Source organism: Mastigoproctus giganteus, chromosome 1 (assembly GCF_048544385.1).
Source record: "Mastigoproctus giganteus isolate SK-2022 chromosome 1, ASM4854438v1, whole genome shotgun sequence".
NCBI classification, from domain to species: domain Eukaryota; kingdom Metazoa; phylum Arthropoda; class Arachnida; order Uropygi; family Thelyphonidae; genus Mastigoproctus; species Mastigoproctus giganteus.
Window position 1 is genome coordinate 135929061 of NC_143575.1, and position 24887 is coordinate 135953947.

The 24887-nt window shown below is 39.2% G+C and overlaps 1 protein-coding gene across 2 annotated transcripts in view; it reads right to left on the bottom strand.

The window, feature by feature from the left end:
- Window positions 1-24887, bottom strand: part of Col4a1 (Collagen type IV alpha 1) — a 1206096-nt gene that overhangs the window by 811008 nt on the left and 370201 nt on the right. For both annotated transcript variants that reach the window (XM_090374514.1, XM_090374509.1), the window contains exon 13: window positions 18043-18105. In XM_090374514.1, the coding sequence (XP_090230640.1) occupies window positions 18043-18105 (63 nt within the window). The remainder of the gene's footprint in view (window positions 1-18042; window positions 18106-24887) is intronic.

Genomic DNA, 24887 nt, shown 5'->3' on the forward strand with positions numbered 1-24887 from the left:
GTCAACTAGTATGGCTACGCCTCCTCTGGTTGAGTTAGTATTGCTTCTGTCTTGTTGATAGATACTGTAATTTTTAATCACTGGAGTCACCTGTGGGGTTAGATTGGTTTCTTGCAAGCAGAGGCTGATTGGACTGTGCTGTTTGATTAGGTCATAAATATCAAATATATTGCTTCGTAGAACTCTACAGTTCCACTGTATAATATTCTGCATTATTTAGTTTTTGGGATTGGGTATGGTTCTGTCTGTTTTTTATATCCAGCCTGCTTGTGTCATTCTGGTTTCATCTTTTCTTTTTTTGGGAAGTTAGGACGCCCAATGTCCATATCATCTTCTGCATGTAAATCTAATATTGTCTCATCATGCAGGGTACCAGCATCAATGTCCATATTTCCTGAGCATGGTTGTTGTGCAATATTTGTGGATGATGCTTTCGATTTCACAGTTTCGGGTAGAGTATCAGTTGCAGTTGGTGGGACTGTTGGCGGAGTATTGTTAGCACAAGTCACTTTACATTGTTCTGTAGGTGGCTGCTGTGGGAACAACAGCACTGATCGGGCCCAATCAGCAATTGAGATGGATGGAGGTACTGTGACTGCCATTTCTGTTGCAGCTGACTGGTATTTTTTGGCTGCCGCAGCATAGGTAATTTTTGGCATACTGGGCATAACTTTTTTCCTAGCTTCCTGGTAGGTGACCTTTTGCTCAACTTTGTATTTCTGAATCTCTTTTCCTACCCTCCAGAGTTCACATGATTTTGAGTATGCTGGATGCTGGCCTTTACAATTTGGGCATTGTGGCGTTTCTGCATTGCAGTCCGTTTGTGCATGAGCTTTAGAACCACAGTTTGGGCAGATGGCATCTCCTCGACATACTGTTTGCGAGTGTCCAAATTTTTGACACTTGAAACATCTGATTGGGTTCGGAATGTAGGGACGTATTTGGCAATTAAGGTATCCGGCTTTGACACATGATGGTAAGGTTGGTGTACTAAATGTGAGGATAATATTCCTAGTGGGAACAAGTTCACCATCTTTTTTTAATTATTATCTGCTTTGCTTGAACTACCTTTTGATCTTTTAGTTCTTCCACTATCTCATCTTCAGTGACATTCATCAGGTCCCACTCTGCTATTACTCCTTTGGAACTATTTAAAGTGGCATGAGGGGTGACCTGTACTGGTATTCCGCCGAAAGTTGATAATTTCAGTAGAGACTGAGAATGCTGGTGCTTAGTTGTTTCGACTAGAAGATCTCCAGATCGGAGTCTTTTCACCATTTTCGGTGAACCAGCCAAACTTTCCAAACATTTCTGGATTAGAAATGGTGAAAGTGAACTCACAGGTTTGGCAGAAAGAGAATGTAATATGAGGAACGCTGGATATTCCTGCTGATTCTCATTTTTACGTAGTCTCTTAGATTGTGATTCGTCACGTTCAGGTTCATTTAAGTCATGACATGAGCGTCTAGGCTCAAGTACTGGAAATTGTCATAATCCATGGTTGCTCCTTTTAGCCCCAGAGGATAACTTTTCCTCCAGGTTACCGGCCCCGCCACGTGGAGGCAGGAGCGGTGCCACCAGTGAACAAGCGATTAGAGATTAGTGGTTAGTGTGTTATGTATGTTATTTCTATATACAAGAAGAAGAAAGGTACCTTTCCTTTCATTTTGAAAAGCTTACTTCTTTAAGTAGAAGAGCTGAAAATAAATAACTTGGCAAATGAACACTTGAAATTTCTCTGAAATCTATTAACTCTAGAGAAGGCGCTTTGAAATTCGCTTTTAGATTCGCTTTGATCACTCGCTTGGCACTCGGGGCCGTTGAATGTGAAAGTGTCCGCAATTCTGCCCAGACAAGATAGGAGAGAGTATATGATGAGAGCTTTGTCAATCAATTTGGCCCTGGAGAGATTGTGCAAGTCTCAAGGGGTAGAATTTTTCTCAGCCTGGTCTGTGCTTGTTGACAGGAGAGACTGCTTCTACAGGGATGGGATACACTTAAATAGAAAGGGTACAGGAATATTTCCTGATGCTATCAAAGCAGACTTAGGTGGGTTGGAAAACTGCCAGTGTGGGGGGATACACAGACTAAAAGGTTAACAGTAGCCGCAGGCAGAGGCAAAAGTGATTCTTGCACTGCTTCTATTAGAACTGGCAGCAGACCGGAAAGCAAGACAATGGAGATTTCCAGGACTGCTGGGAGTCACAGTGGAACAAGTAAATACATGGGCTGTATTAGAGTGGCTAGGAGCAGGAACAGGTGCATGCATATTTGCATGTACACCAATTATGGTAGTATAGTTAATAAATTTGATGAGCTTGAAGTGGTAGTGAAGACAACAAAGGCAGATATTGTTGAGATATCAGAGACGTGGTGTCACACTGATATAGGCAGTGCCGAGTTGGAATTTAGGGAGTACAATGTGTATATAAAGGACAGACAGAATAGGAAGGCAGGAGCGGTTATGCTGTTAGTTAAGAAACACATAAAATCTAAGGAAGTGCATCCAATTGATGTTGGTGGATAATCCAGTGTTGAGTCTGTTTGGAGTGAAATAAGCACTTTGGAACAGGACCAGGGTATGTCTGCCAGGGGCAAAGGTTGATGATGTTGTAGAGCAGATATCATCTTTTAAGGGCACAAAAGGTGATATAGTTGTACACGTTGGCACTAATAATATTAAGAGTAGGAGACCGGCAGAATTACTTAACAAGTACAGGTCACTGTTGAACAAAAGCCGAGAATTAGGGTTGAATTTGAAAGTGTCTGCAATTCTGCCCAGACACGATAGGAAGGAGTATATGTGAGAGCCTCGTCGATCAATTCGGCCCTGGAAAGATTGTGCAAGGTTCAAGGGGTAGAATTTTTTTCAGCCTGGACTGTACTTGTTAACAGGAGAGATTGCTTCTACAGGGATGGGATACACTTAAATAGAAAGGGTGCAAGAATATTTGCTGATGTTATCGAGGCAGTGTTAGGTGGGTCGGAAAACTGCTAGCTTGGGGCGAGACAAAGACGAATAGATTAACAGTAGCCACTGGCAGAGGTGAAAGAGATTCTTGCACTGCTTCTATTGGAATGAGCAGAAGCCTGAAAAACAAGATGCAGGATATTTCAGAGACTGCCGGGAGTCATTGCGGTACAAGTAAACACATGAGTTGTGTTAGGATAGCTAAGAATAGAAATAGGTGCATGTATACTTGCGTGTACACCAATGCTAGGAGTTTAGTAAATAAATTTGATGAATTTGAGGTATTGCTCAAAACATAAAAGGAAGATATTGTTGGGATATCAGAGACGTGGTGTCACACAGATATAAGGAATGCAGAACTGGAATTTGGGTAGTACAACGTCTACAGAAAGGATAGACTGGATAGGAAGGGAGGAGGGGTTATGCTATTAGTTAAGAAATACATAAAATCCAAGGAAGTGAAGCCAGTGGACAAAGCCAGACAGTGCAGTGTCGAGTCAGTTTTGTGTGACATAAGCATTGGGAGATCAAAATTGAGATTAGGAGTGTGCAACTGGCCTAATGACTCTGATGAGTATAATAAGATACTGCATAGGGAAATAGAGTGGGCCAGTAAATCAGAGAGTCTTATAATGGGAGATTTTAATTTCCCAGATACTGACTGGAATTTGGGGGCTGGTCACTCACACACTAGCAAGGCTTTTGTGGATTTATTGCATGATTGTTTTCTACATCAGCATGTTCAGGAGGCAACTAGAGGGAAGAATACTCTTGATTTGATTATCAGCAGTGATTCTTCATGCATTAAGAATCTGCATATAAATAAACCACTAGGTGGCAGTGATCACAGTGTGCTGAAGTGGGATTTACTCAAAGAGGTAACTACCATTAGGGGTAAAGGGAAGGGTTATTGCTTTTGTAAAGGCGACTACGATGGACTGAGACAGTATCTAAATTCTATACAGTGGGACCAACTGATGATATTACCAACAAATGCAAAATGGGAAGCATTCAAAGAACTTATCTTGGAAGCTACTAGGCTATACATACCAACTAAGAAATATTGTTCAAGGTTTAGGCCTAAATGGATGTCAGATGAACTGATGAGGCATATGGCAGAGAAGAAACATGCATGGGATACATACAAATTAAAACATGACACAGAAGCCTATAATAGATACAAGTTGATCTGTAACTAAGTTACAAAGGAGGTTAAGTGGGCGAAGGCAGGGATGCAAAAAAAACAGCAAAGAGTTCTTTACTTATGTAAATGTTAGAAGGAAGGAAGGGGATGAATCAGATTGGTCCACTTGATATCGATGGGTCAACTGTTGATGATCCTGCTCAGGTAGCTAACAAACTAAATGAATATTTTGCATCGACATTCACACATGAGGAGTTATTTAGCGAGGGGAAAGCCAGAGGTGTATTCAACTCTAGCAGTAAGCTAGAGAATCTTGTAATAACTGAGAGTAAAGTGGAGGAGAAATTGTGGAAGATAAACACAAGAAAGGCACTCGCGGTGGATGGGATCTATCCAGTTATATTAAAGGAGGCAGCAAAGGAAGTAAGCAAACCCTTAGCCATAATTATGAGAGCTTCCTTGGATTCAGGGGAGGTACCCACAGACTGGAGATGTGCAAATGTCACCCCAATTCACAAAGGAGGATCAAAGGCTGACACAAGTAATTATAGACCTGTGAGTTTAACTTCTGTTCCAGGAAAATTAATGGAGGCACTAGTTAAAGAAGCACTGCAGGATCATTTAGACAAGACTTCAGCTATAGTTCGGACACAGCATGGTTTTCTTAAGGGGAAGTCTTGCTTGACCAATTTGATTGGATACTATGATGCAGTCACAAAGGAACTGGATGCAGGGAATAACTTTGATATTATATACTTAGATCTTAGAAAGGCTTTTGATACTGTTGCACATGGAAGACTGCTGCACAAATTGGAGCAGTGTGGCATTGGAGGTAAATTGCTGCTGTGGATAAAGGGGTGGCTGAAGGGGAAGAAGACAGAGAGTGGTAATCAATGGACACTGCTCATCGTGGACTAATGTTATTAGTGGAGTCCCTCAGGGCTCAGTGTTGGGTACATTATTGTTTTCTGTATTCATAAATGATATTGATGAGGGTATATCAAGCTTAAGGTCGAAGTTTGCAGACGATACAAAGGTAGGCAGGGTTGTCAAGGACACTACTGACACTATGCTGCTGCAACAGGATCTGGAAAGGTTGAGCAGATGGGCTGAGAGGTGGCAAATGAAGTTTAACATTGACAAATGTAAAGTACTACATATGAGAAACAGCAACCCCAGAGCAACGTATCAACTCTGTGGTACTACACTGACAGTGGTTGAGAATGAAAGGGACCTGGGGGTGGTTGTGCAGGGAGATATGAAGTTCTCTGAGAAGTGCAGACGGGCTGCAAGAGTAGCTCATGGTGTATTGTCAATGATATATAGGAATATTTCTAGCAGGGATAAGGAGGTGATTATTCCCTTCTATAAGGCAATGGTCAGGCCACACCTAGAGTACTGTATACAGGTCTGGAGGCCTCAATTTAAGAAGGATGTAGAGCTGCTGGAACGAGTACAGAGAAGGGCAACAAGATTAGTGAATGGAACAAAAGGGTGCTCTTACGAAGAAAGGCTTAAGTTTTGCAAATTACAGTGTCTGGAGACTAGGCACCAGCGAGGTGATCTGATAGAGGTGTATAAATCGTTGAATGGTTTGAGCATGCTCAATGCTGATGGGATTCTTCCTCTCGCTCAGAATAATCACCTGAGAGGGCATAAATTCAAATTGAGGAAAGACAGATGTAGGATAGATGTGCGGAAATTTGCCTTCAGCCAGTGGGTGGTTGGTTGGTGGAACAGACTTCCATCCCTTGTCGTGAAAGTTGATTGCCTAAATAAGTTTAAGGCTCAGCTGGACAGATATTTTGAACGAACAGAGGGGTGAAGTGGAAGTGATTTTTTTTTTTTTTTTTTGGCTGATGCTGCATAAGCTTGCTTTCTTGCATCAAATGCCTCTACTAATGCTAATGCTGTGAAATCAAAATTGAGATTAGGAGTGTCATATAGGCCTAATGACTCTGATGGGTATAATGAGCAATTGTGCAGAGAAATAGAGTGGGCCAGTAAATCAGAATTTCTTATAATGGGACAGACTGCTTCTACCGGGATGGGATACACTTAAGTAGAAAGGGTGCAAGAATATTTTCTGATGCTATCGAGGCAGTGTTAGGTGCGTTGGAAAACTGCTAGCATGGGGGGGGGGGGGGGGATTCACAGACTAAACGTTTAAAAGTAGCCGCAGGCAGATGTGAAGGTGATTCTTGCACAACTTCTATTAGAATAAGTAACGACCTGGAGCAAGGGGTGCTGGGGGTTTCAGGGACGGATGGCAATCATTGTAAAACAGGTGGGTATATGGGATGTGTTAGGGTAACTAATAATAAGGATAGATACATGTATACTTGCATGTATACCAATGCTAGAAGTATAGTAAATAAATTTGATGAATTTGAAGTGTTGGTCAAGACATCGAAGGTGGATATTGTTGGGATAGCAGAGATGTGGTATCATAGAGATATAAGGAATGCAGAACTGGAATTTGGGGAGTACAATGTGTACAGAAAGGATAGACAGGATAGGATGGGAGGAGGTGTTATGCTGTTAATTAAGAAAAACATAAAATGTGTATAATATCCAGTTGATATTATTATTATTATTATTATTATTAGCCATATGGTGCAAGGAAGCCTGAGGCTTATGCTGCACCAGCCAAAAAAAAAAATTTCCGAGTTACCCTGAGAGAGAGAGAGAGAGAGAGAGAGAGAGAGAGAGAGAGAAGGAATCATCAAGAAGAGAAGAATGATGATATCCAGCTCAGGACCCTGGGTGTGCCAAGCCCATACTCACCAGTATGAACCCTTGGGGCTAGATGAACAGTGCACTGTTGAGTCATTTTGGTGTGACATAAGCACTGTAAAAGCAAAAATAAGAGTAGTGTGTTATAGGCCTAATGACTCGAATGAGTAAATTGAACAATAGTACAAAGAAATAGAGTAGGCTAGTAAATCAGAATGTCTTATAATGGGGGATTTTAACTTCCCAGATATTGACTGGAACTCGTGGGTTGGTCACTCACACACTAGTAAGACTTTTATGGATTTATTGGATGACGTTTTTTACAGCAGCATGTTCAAGAGGCAACCAGAGAGGGTAATTCTCTTGAACTGGTTATCAGCAGTGATCATACATGTATTAAGAATTTGCAGATAAAGGAACCACTAGGTGGCAGTGATCACAGTGTACTAATGTAGGATTTACTTAAAGATATAATTACCATCAGGGGGTAAAGGAAAGGGTACTTGCTTCCGAAAAGGTGAGTACAATGGTCTCAGACAGTTTTTAAATTCTGTACAGTGAGATCAACTGACGATGTTACCAACAGTAATTTCTAAGTTGGAAGCATTCAAGGAATTAATCGTGGATGCTATTAAAAGTTTCATACCTATTAAGAAATATATTATTCAAGGTTTAGGCCTAAATGGTTAGCAAATGAACTAATAAGACTCGGGACAGAGAAGAAAAAATGCATGGGATTCATATAAATTATCAAGCGACTCAGAAGCCTATGGCAGATATAAGCTAGTCTGTAATCAGGTCACACAGGAGGTTAGGCAGTTGAAGGCAGATTACGAGAAATCTTTGGCAAAAGATGCTAAGAAAAACAGCAAGAATTCCTTTACTTATATAAACTCTAAAGGGAAGGGGATGAATCTGATTGGTCCACTTGATATTGATGGTTCGACTGTTGATGATCCTGCTCAGATAGCAAACAAACTGAATGAGTATTTTGCATCTACATTTGTACATTCACACAAAATGGCAGAAGATTTTCAAATTGTAGCAGGGTGCTTAATGATTTTGTAATAACGGAGAACAAAGTGGAGGAGAAATTGTTGAAGTTAAACCTAAGAAAGGCACCTGGGGTAGATGGGATGTATCCAGTTATATATGAAAGGAGGCGGCAAAGCAACTAAGCAAACCCTTAGCCATAATTATGAGAGCAACCTTGAACTCAGGGGAGGTCCCCACAGACTGTAGATGTGCAAATGTATCCCCAATTCACAAAGGGGGATCGAAGAGTGACATGAGTAATTACAGACCTGTTAGTTTAACTTCTGTTCTGGGTAAAATAATGAGTCACTGGTTAAAGATGCATTGCAGGATCATCTAGACAAGACTGCAGCAACAATTCAGACACAGCATGGATTTGTTAAGGGAAAGTCTTGTCTCACAAATTTGATAGGATATTATGACGTGGTTACAAAGGAACTGTATGCAAAAAATAATTTTGATATCATATATTTGGATTTCAGGAAAGCTTTTGACACTGTTGTGCATGGAAGACTATTGTACAAATTGGAGCAGAATGGTATTAAGGGTAAGTTGCTACAATGGATAAAAGGATGGTTGAGTGGGAGTAGACAGAGGGTGGTAATTAATAGGTGCTGCTCTTCGTGGACTAATGTTATTAGTGGAATCCCACAGGGTTGGGTGTTGGATCCTCTGTTGTTTTGTATATTTATCAATGGTATTGATGAAGGTATATCAGGCTTAGTGTCAAAGTTTTCAGATGGTACAAAGGTTGGCAGGGTTGTTAATGACAGTAATGGCAGTGTGCTACTGCAACATGATCTATATAATTTGGGCAGATGGGCTAAGAAGTGGCAACTGAAGTTTAACCTTGACAAATGTAAAGTGCATATGGGTAGAAGTAACCCCAGAGAAACGTACCAACTGTGTGGTACTACACGTAAGGTAGTAGAAAATGAAAAAGGCTTAGGAGTGATTGTGCAATCAGATATGAATTTTTCTGAGCAATGCAGACTGGCTGCCAGGGCAGGTCATGTGATTTTGTCAATAATATATAGGAATTTTGCTAGCAGGGAAAAGGAGATGATTGTCCCTCTGTATAAGGCAATGGTCAGGCCACGCCTTGAGTACTGCGTACAGGTCTGGAGGCCTCATTTTAGGAAGGATGTAGATTTACTTGAGCATGTACAGAGAAGGGCAACAAGATTGGTGAGGGGAATGAAGGGATCCTCTTATCAAGAGAGGCTTATGTTCTTCAAATTGCAGTGGCTGGAGACTAGGCACCTGCGCAGTGATCTGACTGAGGTGTATAAGGCCTTGAATGGGTTGAGGACGCTGAATTCTGATGGGATCCTTCCACTTGTTCAGATCACGAACCTAAGGGGGCATAAATTCAAATTAAGAAAAGACAGATGTAGAATAGATGTCCAGAAATTTACCTTTAGCCAGGGGGTGGTTAATTGCTGGAGCAAATTTCCATCAGTCGTTGTGGAAGTTGATAGGTTAAATAAATTTAAAGAGGAACTGTACAGGCATTTGGAGGGAATGGTGTGAGTTTTTTTTTTTTTTTTTGGCTGATGCTGCATAAGCTCATACACTTGCTTTCTTGCGTCACATACCACTACTACTACTATTTTTCTTTCCAGATATTGACTGGAACTTGTGAGTTGATCACTCGTACACTAGCAAGGCTCTTGTGGATTATTTATTGGATGACTGTTTTCTACAGCAACATGTTCGAGAGGCAACCAGAGGGAGTAATACTCTTGATCTGATTATAGTAGATTCTTCATGCATTGAAAATCTACAGAAAAAGGCACAACTGGTCGAGAGTGATCACAATGTATTGATGTGGGAATTATTTAAAGATATAGCTACCATCAAGGCTAAAGGGAAGGGCTTTTGCTTTCGTAAAGGTGACTACAGAGGTCTCAGACCATTTTTAAATTCTGTACAGTGGGGTCAACTGATGATGTTACCAACAGTGAATTCTAAATGGGAAGCCTTCAGGGACTAATTTTGGTGGAGGCTACTAAGCTTTTCATTCCCACTAAGAAATACTGTTCGAGGTTTAGGCCTAAATGGATGTCAGATGAATTAATGAGGCTAGTGGCAGAGAAGAAGAATGTGTGGGATGCATATAAAGTATCAAGGATCATGAAAAATCTTTGGCAAAGGATGCAAAGAAAAACAGCAAGGAGTTCTTTACTTATGTAAACTCTAGAAGGAAGGGGATAAATCAGATTGGACCACTTAACATAGTTGGGTTGACTATTGATGGTGCTCAGGTAGCTGATAAACTGAATGAGAATTTTGCTTCTACATTCACACGTGAGGAGTTATTCAATGGGGGGAGTGCCAGAAGTTTATCAAAGGCTAACAGGGAGCTAAGTGATTTTGTAATACCTGAGAGCAAAGTGGAGGAGAAATTGTTGAAGTTAAACATAAGGAGGGCACCTGGGGTGGATAGGATCTATCTAGTTAAAATAAAGAAGGCAGCAAAGAAAGTAAGCAAACCCTTAGTCATAATTATGAGAGCTTCCTTGGACTCAGGTGAGGTCCCCTGGACTGGAGGTGTGCAAATAAATCACAAATTCACAAAGGAGGTTCAAAAGGTGACACAAGTAACTACAGACCTGTTAGTTTAACTTGTGTTCTGGGAAAAATAATGGAATCACTGGTTAAAGAAGCATTGCAGGATCATCTAGACAAGACTGCAGTAATAGTTAGGACACAGCATGGGTTTGTCAAAGGGAGGTCTTGTCTGACCAATTTGATTGCTCACTATGATGTGGTCACAAAGGAACTGAATGCCAAAAATAATTTTGAGATTATATACTTGGATTTCAGGAAAGCTTTTGATACTGTTGCACATGGAAAACTTCTCTAAAAATTGGAGAAGTATGGCATCAAGGGTAAGTTGCTACAATTAATAAAGGGATGGTTGAGTGGGAGACAACAGAGATGGTAATCAATGGACACTGCTCTTCGTGGACAAATGTTATTAGTGATCTTCCCCAAGGTTCAGTGTTAGGCCCATTGTTGTTTTCTATATTTATCAATGGTATTGATGAAGGTATATTAGGTTTAATGTCTAAGTTTGCAGATGATACAAATGTTGGAATTGTTGTTAATGACAGTAATGACAGTATGCTACTCCAACTGAATCAAATAAGTTGGGAAGATGGGCTGTGAAGTGGCAACTGGAATTTAACATTGATAAATGCAAAATACTGCATATGTGAAGCAATAATCGAAGAGAAACATACCAACTGGGTTGTACTACAGTCAGGGAAGTGGAAAGTGAAAAAGACCTGGGAGTAATTGTGCAGCCATATATGAAGTTTGCTGAGAGTTGCAGATGGGCTGCCAGGTAATGGAGTCTTGTCAATGATATATAGGAATTTTGCTAGCAGGGACAGTGAGGTGATAATCGCACTATACAAGGCAATGGTCAGGCCACACCTAGAGTACTGTGTACAGGTCTGGAGGCCTCATTTTATGAAGGATGTAGAGTTGCTAGAACGAGTACAAAGAAGGGCAACAAAATTGGTGAGGGGAAGAAAGCGGTGCTCTTACCAAGAAAGGCTTAAGTACTGCAAATTGCAGTGCCTGGAGCGTAGGCACCTGCGAGGTGATCTGATTGTGGTGTATAAGGCCTTGGTTGAGCAAGCTGAATGCTATTGGTTGAGCATGCTGAATGCTATGGGTTGAGAAAGCTGAATGCTGATGGGATTCTTCGTCCTGCTCAGACTAAGAACCTGAGGGGGCACAGTTTCAAATTGAGGAAAGACAGTTGTAGAATAGGTGTGCGGAAATTTGCCTTCCACAACAAAAGTCCATCTTTTGTTGTGGAAGCCATTAGCCTAAATAAATTTAAGGCTGAGCTGGACAGACATTTGGACCGAATGGTGGAATGAAATGGGAGGGTTTTTTTTTTTTTTTGGCAACATTGGAGCCATTCCAGCACTGATACAATTAGGCGTAATGAGATCTCCCGTGTGAAGGCGGACCTAACCAAATGTGGTTATCCATCCCATGTGCTAAGCAGATGCCTATTACAGGCAGAAGAACTCACATCCAACCCAAGATCACCGAACCAAGTTGGTATATCGTCCGCCTACATTCCCTATTATCCAGGCGTGTCAGGACGGATCTCGAAGGTCCTTAGAAATTACAACATCAAATGTGTGCAATTACCCTGCAGGAACCTACGTTCACTTGTCTCCAGTGTGAAGACCCCTGTCACACCTGTCTTACGCAGCAATGTAGTATATCGCATCACCTGTAGAGACTGTAACAGTTGCTAGATAGGAGAAACAACAAGGCGTCTCCAAGAGCGCCTTACGGAACACAACAGAGCAATCCGGCTTGCCGAAACTGACCAGTCCGCGGTCGCGGAACATTTTTGGGCTACCAACCACGATCTTGACCTCAAACTTGACTTTGAAATAGTAGACCACTCACGACACTTTCGCCACCACCAATCCAAAAGCAATAAATCGCCAAAAAGGCATACATCTACCCCATCCTAGAGACAACCGTTTTAATGCTAGATGATCAGAGGAGTAGAAAGCAGCGCACGTCAGTGCAACAACAATGACGGATGATTAACGTGCCTCACTCAGCTCATTGCACTTATCCGTTGTATTTTTGTATTTAAATGTCAGTTGATGAAGAGACACGCGTCTCGAAAGCTACTGTTAGTATATATTTGTATTCTTACATTAAACTGGATTTATAACTTATACGTGTATGTTATTAAAAAACCATGGACCCCAGTACACCAGGCCCATTCGTTACCACAGCCCATGTATTTACTTGTTCCATGCTGACTCCCAGCAGCCCTTGAAATCCCCAGCAACTTGCTCTCTAGGCTGCTGCTCAATACAATAAAAGCACTAAAGCAATAGAAGCATAGAAGCAATAGAACATTGCACTCATCATCCAAGTCAACTGGATGCACTGCCTTAGATTTAATATTCTTCTTAACTAAGAGCATAAAAAGATAAAGCTGCAGCCATTATCAACCTACTGCAGGATGGAAGCCTCTTCAACAACTCATGCTGAGGGAAATGGAAAGTAATCTGCCAAGCTGGTCCAGTGCGTGTTGGAAGATCGACCATATTTAGCAGTCAGGAGCTTGAACCCTGGTCTACTCAAAGAGTGTGTGCTACTGCACTCTCGCCCCTGACCACTCGGCTATGGGAACCTTTGATTTAAAATTCTCCTTAACTAAGAGCATAACCCCTCCACATCTCATGTCCTGTCTGTCATTTCTGTATACACTGTACTCCCCATATTCAAATTCAACATCACTCATTTCTGAGTAACACCATGTCTCCACTATTCTTACAATGTCTGTATTTGATGATTTAATGAGTACACTTCAAATGCATTAATATGTACAATGCCCATAGCATTAGTATACATGCAAGTATATATTCAGATGTTCTTACTCTTAATTACCTTAACACAACCCATGTATTTATTTGTTCCATGATGACCAACAACAGAGCCTGAAATCTCAGACACCTTGCTTTCCAGGCTGCTGCACATACCAATAGCAGAAATGCAAGAATCACTTTCAAAATCACCTGTGGCTCTAGATAAATTATTAGTTTGTGTATTTACCAAGCTAGCAGTTTACCGACCCACCTATCGCTGCTTCAATAGCATCAGCAAATATTCTTGCACCTCTTCTATTGAAGTGTATCCCATCCCTGTAAAAACAGTCTCTCCTATTAACAAGACAGATTACACTGAGAAAAATCCTAGCCCATGAGCTTTCCTTGCACATCTTCTCGAGGGCTGAATTTATTGACAAGGTTCTCAACATATACTTCCTCCTATTATAACTGGTCAGAATTGCGGATACTTTCAAATTCAATCCTAACTCTCGAATTTAAGCCAACATTGCCCTGTAATTTGTTAAGTAAGCCCTCAGGCGTCTTACTTTTAATATAATTAGTGCCAACATGTACAACAATATCAGCTTTTATGCCTTAAAAGGTGATATCTACTCTACAACATCATCTACTTTTGCTTGAGGCAGACATACCCTGGTCCTATTCCACCTATCCTTCATGCCCGGAATATTTCCTATTTCTCTGACAATAGAGTCGCCAACAATAAGTAGTTCCCATGGGACCGTTTCATTCTGCCTTGAAGATTGCCACTGTTTAGTCTGATGCACAAGTGTGAGCTCTGGTGCTCAGGGCACCTCCGTAGCCAGGTGGGAAGGAGCAGCAGTGCGAAGCACACACTTCTTGATTATACCGGGGTTCGAGCCCATCACCACCAAATACGGAGGATGCGAAAAGGTCAGGGAATGACCACCGCATATCCCGAGAGCAATATGGCCTTAGTTGCTAATGCTCCTAAAAACAACATAACTAACTAAATAACTGGTGCTCAGTTGGGCAGATGAGAGCATGTTGCAAAGTTAAATTAATTATATTATTCTAAAAAGTAAAAATTCCTTAGCTAAACACAAAAAATATATATGCCCAACATTTGAATAGAACCTTCGAGCTACTTATTTATCACAATTAAAACCCTACTATTCCTCTGCATACTCGTTACTTGTTACGATATTTGTGCCAAAACACTGATACAACAGCAATATGAATAGTAAGTCGTAACTTACAAAATCATTAGCTAGATTTAAAAATAAGCCAACAAATGTGACCAAGACTATTTAAACTATTTGTAGATCACAATTTAATACGTTAATACATCAAACAATGGTAAAAATTTTCAAGAAACTTATCCGTTTCCACAAGCACAAAATTCTGCATCCTGGTACTTATAATCTTGTACCATAGTCAAATGTACCAAATGTCAAGATTATTATTTGATTACCTAAACTTGCTGTTGCTGCTATCTGCCATCCTTTTTAATGGGAGAATAGTAAAAATTAATCCAAGGAGAAACTCAACAATTATGTACTTGGAAAAGAAACCTATAATTAGAATTAGCAAATTTATACAGTTCACCTTAACTTTCATGCTTGCAAAATGCATTTTCAGATAACCTCTGAACATATTAAAAATCATGCATGCTTGAAAAAAATACATTTCATCCCTGAGATTAGAAAAAATACTTATAATACACCTGCTAAAGGTACTTCAATTAAAATTTTTGACCAAATATGTAATAGAATCACAGCCGAAATTCATTCATTTATTATTTCAAGAATTTAGCTTTTGGAATCTCTACCTGGATTCCACATGTCCCAGCATATTACTTAATGAATCTCTAACAAAATACTTGGGAATCATCTTTTTTCAATCAAAATTAATATAATATTTATTATTACATATATGAAGTTTAGTGTACATAACCATCATTTCTATACTCAGTGAAATTCTCAATAGAGGCAAACTACGTTTGCAGTGACACCATTACTGACATCTCATATTGTGATGTTGCAATAATCCTTCACAATGATTTGCTTAGTCTTGCACTTTGAAGTAGTAATAGTTCCCATCAGAAAATATTTTCTCATATTGTGAAAATATTCTACAAATAGCTTTTCATCACTTGCACTTCAAGTTTAACCATCCACTACTAATGGGACAACTATCCCAGAAATGGTGATATGTGGGTGCATTTGACAGAATAAGTAACAAACGTTTTCTCTAAACTTTAAAGCTTATTCACTCTGCTTATTCATATATTACAGTATTAATTAAGCTATGCATGTAAAAGTGTACACAGTTTCCAACCAATACAAGGTAGGTTGTCTATATTTACTGCAATATTTATTTATTTATTAGAAATTTAAGATGTTTATGACTGTGTTAGCAATTTTATTGGGTTTATAACTTTTTTTAGTGTTTTACTCACCAGACTGAACATTTTTTTTTTGAGTGCTCTGCCCCATCACTATTTTTCCCATAAGCCCTGTTGTTTTTAATGAGCAAAATACCATAATGCAGAGATTGTTAGTAACACATGTACTGTGCTACAACAGAACTGACTTTACTTCCTTTTTACTTTAAAGACACTATTTGTGCTTATGTCTCCTCTGATTTTTCTTGTCAGAGATTCTTCCTAACTTGGAATATCTTCCTTTTGATATCCTCTGGTTAAAATTGCTTTACTCCATTATATCAGATTCGTCTGTTCATCTATCATTCGGCCAACACCACTATTATTTGCTTCATCTGACTTCCTTCACTTCTTTGAAACTCTACTACCTCCAATCTAACTTTCCTAACAGTAAGTTAATTTAATCCTTGGTAATTTTAATGTTCAGAACATGAACTTGCTTCAGTTTTATAGATGCATGGACCCAGCTTATCAAGATGCTGAAACTTTTGCAATTACAAATTGACTTCACAGTTTGTTCATTACAATACCACAGGCTGAGTCTCTGAATCATACCAGACAATCCTAATCACATATGCAATATGGGGCTAGGATTACTTTTTCAATTCTTTTTTACAATACTTTTTCTTACCAATAATTCTTCACTGTACATGGACAAATGTTAGTAGTCCTCTAAGAACCTAAAATTACAACTTGGTGATGGTTTCTTTTCAGATAGAGCCATACTGCTCTTGTGCTCATCTTCTGTAATACCTAGATCTTTAGACAGTATCTAGCATCTCTACTAGGGATCATCCTGACTGTTAATCTCTTTTGGCATCTGTGGTACAATGAAATAATGTTCCACCATCCAGTGTGATGCCCCAAAAAATTCAAGCTTCTAGAATCAACTCAAAACAGGGCAGTCAGAATAATTAATGGCCGATCTCTTACAAAGTGTCTCTCTCCACTCTGTCTCTAAAAGAAGTTCAGTTTCTGCTGCATTCCTTTTCTGAAAATACACATATGAGATTGTTCTTTTGAACTGACATTCACTTTTCCACCAATCTCATCCAAACCAATCCAAACACATGCTGCAACCAGTCAGCATTCATTCACCATCTAACTCCAAAAGACAGAACCAACTTTTCTTCTTCTTCGTTTATCCCTTCTGTTTTCTTCAGAAACCTTCTGTGAAAATTACAATCTATAGAAATTCAAGTCTACTCTCAAGAAGAATCTTCGGTCTTGTCAGTGTACAATGCATACATGGTACTAAGTACTGCAGATTCTAATATCTTTCATAATTTGGAGTTTCATTAAAAACAAAACAATAATGTGCACGCATGCACACACGCACACACACACAATTCTCATACTCTGTGGCCTTAAAAGACTTTATGTTTCAAATCTGTTTTCCTCCTGCTTACAACTGCTTGATCTCTCTCTTTCTCTCTCTCTCTCTCTCTCTGCAGCTTTTGAAAGTCAAAAGTTCACAGCTATGTATATGGATAGCCTATGTGATATGCATGGTGGGGGGGGGGGGAATAGAATAGTAATTGGCAGATTTCTACTGACCCAATCTTAACAATATGAGAAGGGTTAAAAAATTGTTCTAAAAGAGTGAAACATAAATTTTCAAAAAAATCCATCAACTGAAAGCTGAATGCAAAAGTGAAAGACAAAGACATGAGAAAAACATGAGAAAAGTGAAAGACATGCAAAAGTGAAAGACAAAGAAATAATAACTGGCAATTCTTTATTGGTCTGATTTTAATGAAATTTGAGATGACTCAATAAATCTTTCTGATAGGGCTAAATATAAAATTTTACACAAATCCATCAAGTAGGAGTTGAGCGATTACATTTCATCAAACAGATGGACAAGCACAGTGGAGACAATAAGTGCATACATGTTAATACACCTGAAATAAAAATAATAATATTAAATAAATAATCAGCAGCAATCTTTATGAAGTATATTTTCTCTATACTGCCCCAAAGAAAGGCCAAATCAAAACATTTTCTTGGTGTGTGTGGGAGGGTATGAAAAAGCATACTTCAAAACAAATGTAAATTAAATTATTTAAAATATTAAAAGCAAAACTAAAAACTTATAAATCATCAATAACTCCATTTACTGAGCTTTAACAAGTTGTACTCATTAAAATATAATAGGAAGAAGTCTGAAATAGTAACAATAATTACATTCTTATAGAAAATAAATCAATACATCAATCAGGAGAATTTCACATCACATAATAATGAAAGTCAATTATACCATAGAATTTATACCATAAATTATATTTTAAATGCTAAATATTTCTAATTTTGAAAAATGTACTCTTTTATTTAGACATACCCTAGGGCCAGGTGGACCAGGTAGTCCTTTTTCACCTTTCATTCCAAGATCACCTGGCGGTCCCTAGTTAAAGAGAAAAACAATGAGAGCAAGGAAAAATAATTAGTATTAGAAGTGGCAAATGATACCAGAAAGCTTAAAAAAAAAACTAGTTCTTCCATGAATCCATGAAAAATTCTTAAACGTGCCGATCATATTTCAGAATATATTAATTTCAAAAAAATGAAATTTAAATAACTTAAATTAAATATACAATAAAATAATGTTTATTAAAATATACTGAATTAAAAGTGTTAAAAATTAAATAAAATAAAATCTAAAAACAGAGGAGCTTTAGGCAACTGGAAGTTGCCTTTTCAACTGTAAGGATGCATTGAATATAAAAACAGGGAAAAAATGTAGAAGTGTCACAGAAAACAGATGTAAAGAAAGGAACAATTAATTCCTAAAATAACCTCTAGTCACTTGGGAATTACTCAAAAGGAGAGAAAAATGGTTGTTAGGATGAATGGGGAAGAGCAAACATGAGACGATGCTGAATTTATGCAGCATGACATATTCAAACATGAGATGTAATCACATACCATCATTTATGTCCAAAGTGTGTCTAGTGCTCCATATATGACAGATTCCGACTAGAGATAAAAGTTGAAATCTAGTGTACTATAAAAAATTTGAAAATCATTTAGTCATAGGTCATGTGTCTCCTGCCAATAGTGCATGACTATTGCTGATTGTTAAAATCAAGTCTCTTAATGGATGCAATGTGGTGTTTCATGCAGTTCTCCAGATAACAGATGACTTCATAAATATAGCTTGCTTACAGTCACTACCCAGTATACTTTAAGGTACTCTACTACTAGAGAGTAATGCATAACTTGTATAGAACTTTTAAAGGTGAACATGCAGTTTGTAGTTTCTTTTAGAAACTTGCTAAAGGTGTTACAAAGCTGCACATTGTTAACACCGAAATGGCACAAAATCCTAGTGACACCCCGAAATACTGCTGAGTAAAAAACAATCAACAATCAATCAATTATTCCAAAATTAGATCCTTAAGGTTGTCACAGACATTCTCTCAGATATGCTAGACAAGCTGTACTTGCTACCTAGCAGTCTAAAATGCTGATGGAACTGATATTTGGGTGACACTCAAATCAAGTGGACCCAATTTCAGCAAAGTCTGGATGGTCTGTGACAGCCAAATCCTCTGCTTGCACCTTCACGATAGTGGGACTGTTACTAATCCTGGGTATAACCCACATGCACAAGCACATTGTGGGTGACCACCAAGGTGTGAAACAACATAAGCAGGGGTCGAGGTGTGGCACCCACACCACATAGAGGAATGCCTCCCCTCTGTGTTACCAGGCAATACTAGGTGATAGATGACTATCATCAACTGGTGCAACACCACCACTTTGATTATTGGAGGCTTGAAGTGGTGGAACACATGTTTACTCTCCAGAGCTAAGTTCCAGTCAACCCTTCCCCATCTCTTCCATCATGCAGTATGACTGATGAATTTTGAGGTTATGATGGACATCATGGCGAGATCCAATCTTCCTTACATTTTGAGGGACAGCTCTAAAACGGTGTTCACAGGCCGATTGCTAGTTAGTACACCGGACTTAACCTATTGGTAACTCTTTAAGAGGCTTCCGGATCAACTAGTGTATAATCTTGCTACCTCTACTCAGCCAGGTCCCTCCATAGCCAGGTGGGCAGGAGCAGCAGTGCATAGCACATGCTTCTTGATTAGACCGGGGTTCGAACCCATGAGCCACCAAATTCGGAGGATGCGGAAAGGTCAGGGAATGACCACAGCATACCCCTTGAGCAATATGGCCTTAGTTGCTAATGCTCTTAAAAACCAAATAACAACAACAACAACATCTACTCAGCCAAATAGTGACTGGAGCGAGTCCATGTGTATGCCACATCCAAAAATTTCATTACATCATACACCATGTCCCCCCCCATTTTTTCTTTCTATTGAATACACCATACACCATGAATTGTCAAACTAATAGAGTACGCTTATTTGCGAAAAGATCTAAACCTTGCAAACACTTCCTAGTTCATTTCACAAATATACGTGGTCTCAATTCTAATCTCAACGATTTCTGTTTCCAATTGCAGTCTACCAAACCCCATGTACTTTTTCTAACAGAATCTCAGTTTTCAGTTGATTCAACTAATGCTCATCTCAGTTGCCGAAATTATTTGCTGTATGATTCCTTTCACTTCAAAGGTGGTACTTGTGCATATGTCCATCCCAATATTCCCTGTCAGAGACTTGGTAATTTGGAATCTCCTCATTTTCATCTTCTCTGGCTTAAAATCACTCTACTCATTGTGCCAAATTCATCTGCTGTCTCTACCATTCTCCCAAATCCACTAATTTCCTTGGAGCTCTTTGGCTTCCTCTCTTCGCAACTTGACTTTCTCCGGTCCAACTTTCCTAACAGTGAGGTAATTTTCCTTGGTGATTTTAATGTTCACAACTCCAGCTGGCTTCCGTTTTCTAGTCACATCGACCCAGCTGGTCGAGATGCTGAGGTTTTTGCAATTACTAATTACCTTGCACAGATTGTTCAATTACCTACAAGAATAACGGACAATCCTAATCATACAGCCAACAAGCTTGATCTTTTTCTCACAAACAACCCTTCTAAGTAAACGGTCAAAGTGAGAGGTCCTTTAGGCACCTCAGATCACAACTTGGTGATTGTCTCTTCTCAAATGGAGCCTTTATCTCATGGCTATTCCCAACCTCTTGTTGTTTGGCATTACAAGAATGCAAAATGGGATGACATGCGACATTTCTTTTCTTCTTTTCCTTGGTCGGATTACTGTTCCAAAACTTCTGATGTCAACATTTGCAGAGATAAAGTCAGTGAAATTATTCTTGTAGGAATGGAATCCTTTATCCTACACTCCACTTTAAAATCTCGTCCTTTATCTAACCCTTGGTTTTCAAATAAATGTGATAAGGCCGTTCAGGAGACGAATGTTGCATATCGCAATTGGCTTGTTTCCAATTCTTCAATTTCATTTTCTGCCTACACCAAAGCTCGCAACAATGGTAAAGCAGTTATTAATCAGTCCAAACTAGATTTTGAAATGGCTAAGAGTAGAAAACTTGCTTCTTGCCCTAATGGTAGCCGAGCATTCTGGTCTCCTGCCAAAGCTATTGGCTGCAACTTTTGCCCATCTCTTCTCCCACCTCTGTCAAAACCAGATGGTTCTGTTGCCACTTCAGCCAAGGATAAAGCTGACCTGCTAGCATCCCATTTTTTTTCCAATTCATGTATTAATGATCTTGGTAAAACACCTCCCACCATGCTTCATTCAATGCCTCTTGTGGTCTTCCGTCAAAAGGATTTTGACGAATCTTGATGCTAAGAAAATTCCAGGTCCTGATGGTATTTCTCCACTTGTTCTCAAAACCTGTGCTCCTGAACTTACTTCTGTTCTTTGCCACCTTTTTTCACTTTCTTATTCCAAAGGTGTTTTTTCTTCTGCTTGGAAATTTGCTCATATCCAGCAAGTTCCTAAAAAGGGTGACATATCCCTCCGATCCAATTATCGTCCCATTGCAATTACTTCTACTCTTTCTAAAGTAATGGAGAAATCAATCAACCGCCAACTCTTAAACTGCCTAGGAAACCAAGCGCCCCCATAGCCAGGTGGGAAGGAGCAGCAGTGCATAGCACACGCTTCTTGATTATACTGGGGTTCAAGCCCATCACCACCAAATATGAAGGATGTGGAAAGGTCAGGGAATGACCACCGCATATCCAGGAGCAATATGGCCTTAGTTGCTAATGCTCCTAAAAACCAAAACAACAACAACCTAGAAACCTTCCGTCTGATCAACAATCGCCAGTATGGATTTCATCAGTGTCGATCCCCTGGTGATATTCTGCCTTATGTTACTCATTTACGGGCAAATTCAATGGAAAAGTTCGGTGAAAAACAAGCAGTTTCTCTTGACATCTCAAAGGCTTTCGATCGTGTTTGGTATAAAGGTCTTCTAAACAAGCTTTCACCTATTGGTTTGCCAACTGTTTTTTGTAATTGGTTATTCAGTTTTCTCTCTGATCGCTCACTGAGGGTGATGGTAGATGGCTCTCTATCTTCTAACTTCTCCACTAATGCTGGTGTCCCCCAAGGTTCAGTTCTTTCCCCCCACTCTTTTCCTCTTGCATATTAATGACCTTGTTCCATTGACTGGAAATCCTATCCATAGTTTTGCTGATGATAACACATTGCATTCCACCTTCCATTTTGAGAAGCATTGCCCTGCTCAATCAGCTTCAACTTCTTGAATATCCACTACCAATTCCTTAAATGCCGATCCCCAGGTAATTGTCCAGTGGGGCAAAGACATCTTAGTTGATTTCAATCCTTATAAAACTCAGTGTTGTCTTATATCTCGTAAAAAGGATTCTTCTGCTCCTATGTTTATCTTTGGTGACACTGTGATTTCTAGTCAAGTTAATATATCTCTTTCGGGGATTACCCCGACTTCTAATCTCTCTTGGCACAAGCACATTACAAATATTGCTTTCTCTGCATCTAAAAAACTTGGTTTTCTCTTTCCCTCTCGGCATTACTTTCCTTCGAAACAGCTGTTCACTCTGTACAAATCTCAAATCCGCTCTACCATGGAATATTGTTCCCACATTTGGGGGGTGTCTCCAAAACCTCTGTCAGACTTCTAAATTCCATTCAGAAGAGGGCAATTAGGTTAATTAATGACTCATCTCTAACTGAGTCTTTCCACTCGCTGTCTCACAGATGCACTGTTTCTGCTGCATGCCTTTTCTACAGATACTTCCATGGAAACTCTTCTTCTGAATTGGTTTCTATAGTTCCCACTTTCTCTTTCAAAACAGTCCGTACACATGCCGCCACCAAGCAACATTCATTTACTGTCCAACTTCAAACTCACAGAACCAACTTTTCATCTTCCTCGTTTATTCATTCAACTGCCATTTTCTGGAACAACCTTCCTTCATATGTCTTTCCTGAAAATGAGTCTACAGAAGTTCAAGTCTAGTGTCAACAAATATCTTCTCTCATCTTCTCAACGTTCAACCCAAGCACAGTACTAAGTACTATAGGTTCTAATACCTCTTGTGTTTAGGGTTTTCATTAAAAAAAAAAAAAAAAAAAAAAAATCAATGATCCACTCACTGAAGGCAATTTCCACACATCTATTCTGCAACCATTCTTGAGTTGAATTCATGCCATCAGTGTTTTGCATGCTGAATCCATTCAAAGCTTTAAACATCTCAATCAGATCTAACAGTACCGAGTCTTCAGATGCTGTAATCAGCAGAACTGCAGTTTCTCTCTCTTGGTACGAGACACACCCTTTTGTTCTCCTCACTAATCTCATTGCTTTTCCTTGAATCTGTTCCAACAGTTCCACATTCTTTCAGACCTCGGTATGTAGGACTCAAGATATGGCCTAATTATTACCTTATACAAAGGAATAATCATCTCCTTATCACTGTTGGCAAAATTTCTGAATATCATTGACAAAACCCATTGAGCTGTCTTATCAGTTCACAATTAACTCTCTGTGTTTTTACGTTCTCCACTGCCCTGAGTGTGATACCACACAGTTGATATGTTATTCTGGATTTACCATTACCATGCATGCATTTGTCAATGTTAAACTTCAATTTTCAGAAAAATTAGCCAAATAGGCTTCAATTCTCAGCCCATTTGGCTAATTTTTCTGGATGTTGGCATTAGCATACCTTGATTAATATCATTAACCTACCTGATAACCTGCAAACTAAGACATTAAGCTTCATATGCCTTCATCAATATCATTTAGCTAAATCAAAAGTGGTAACTTCCTCTTGTCATAGCAAAAATCATCAGTCCTTACATCATTGAGGTATTGTATCACACTGTTAATGAAATCATTCAAAACGGTACTCATCCCTGTATGTGGAACAGCTACATAATCAGGCCCATTCCCAAAACAAAAAAACCAAAAAAAACACTGAAGTCTATGGAACCATAGCCATAAGTTGCATTCTCTTGAAGATTTCTGAGAAGACCATTCTGTCAGCTGTCACTACTTCGGGCATCGTCCTCTGCACCTGCACTCCATTTCGTCTGGAAGACCAACTGTCACAAATTTCCTTGAGACTCTTTTTCTGGATGCAGAAAGCTCTTAACAATGAGGAACAGCTTAATATTATAGTTCTTGATATATCTATAGTGTTTCACAATATCTCGATAATGGCTCTGTAACAAATTCTATCTTACTACTTCAAAATACAAGGCAATCTCCTGAAGAAAAGTGCCTCATAATCTCTCATGGCAATTTTAATGCTCATTACTTTTGCAGGGAGTGCCACAGGGAGGTATTCTCTCCTCACTTTTATTTGCTGCAGCTCTGGAACCATTTTTTGCATCCAATAAAGATAAATTTATTACATATGCTGATGACCTAAAATTCTTCATCAAATCTAAAGATCTACAAGTTAAACAAGCAAATCAACAAGCCAATAACAAAATAAATGAACTGGAGTATTACCTCGACTGTACTGGACTACATTTAAAACGAAGCAAATCTGCCCAAATGACAATTACAAAGAAAAGGAGCAGGATCAACATCTCTATGCTGGTAATCGGAAGCAAAGTTCAAAAGGTTAATTCACACGTCGACCTCGGCCTATAATTGGATGACGGACTAAAGTTCTACGAATACTTTACATCAAAGCAAAAACATATGCAGTGCTCTGGGCTGCCAGAGAGGAGTTAATTGGCATTAGAAACCCAGACCGTGTTAAAAAGTATATCTTGAAATGTAT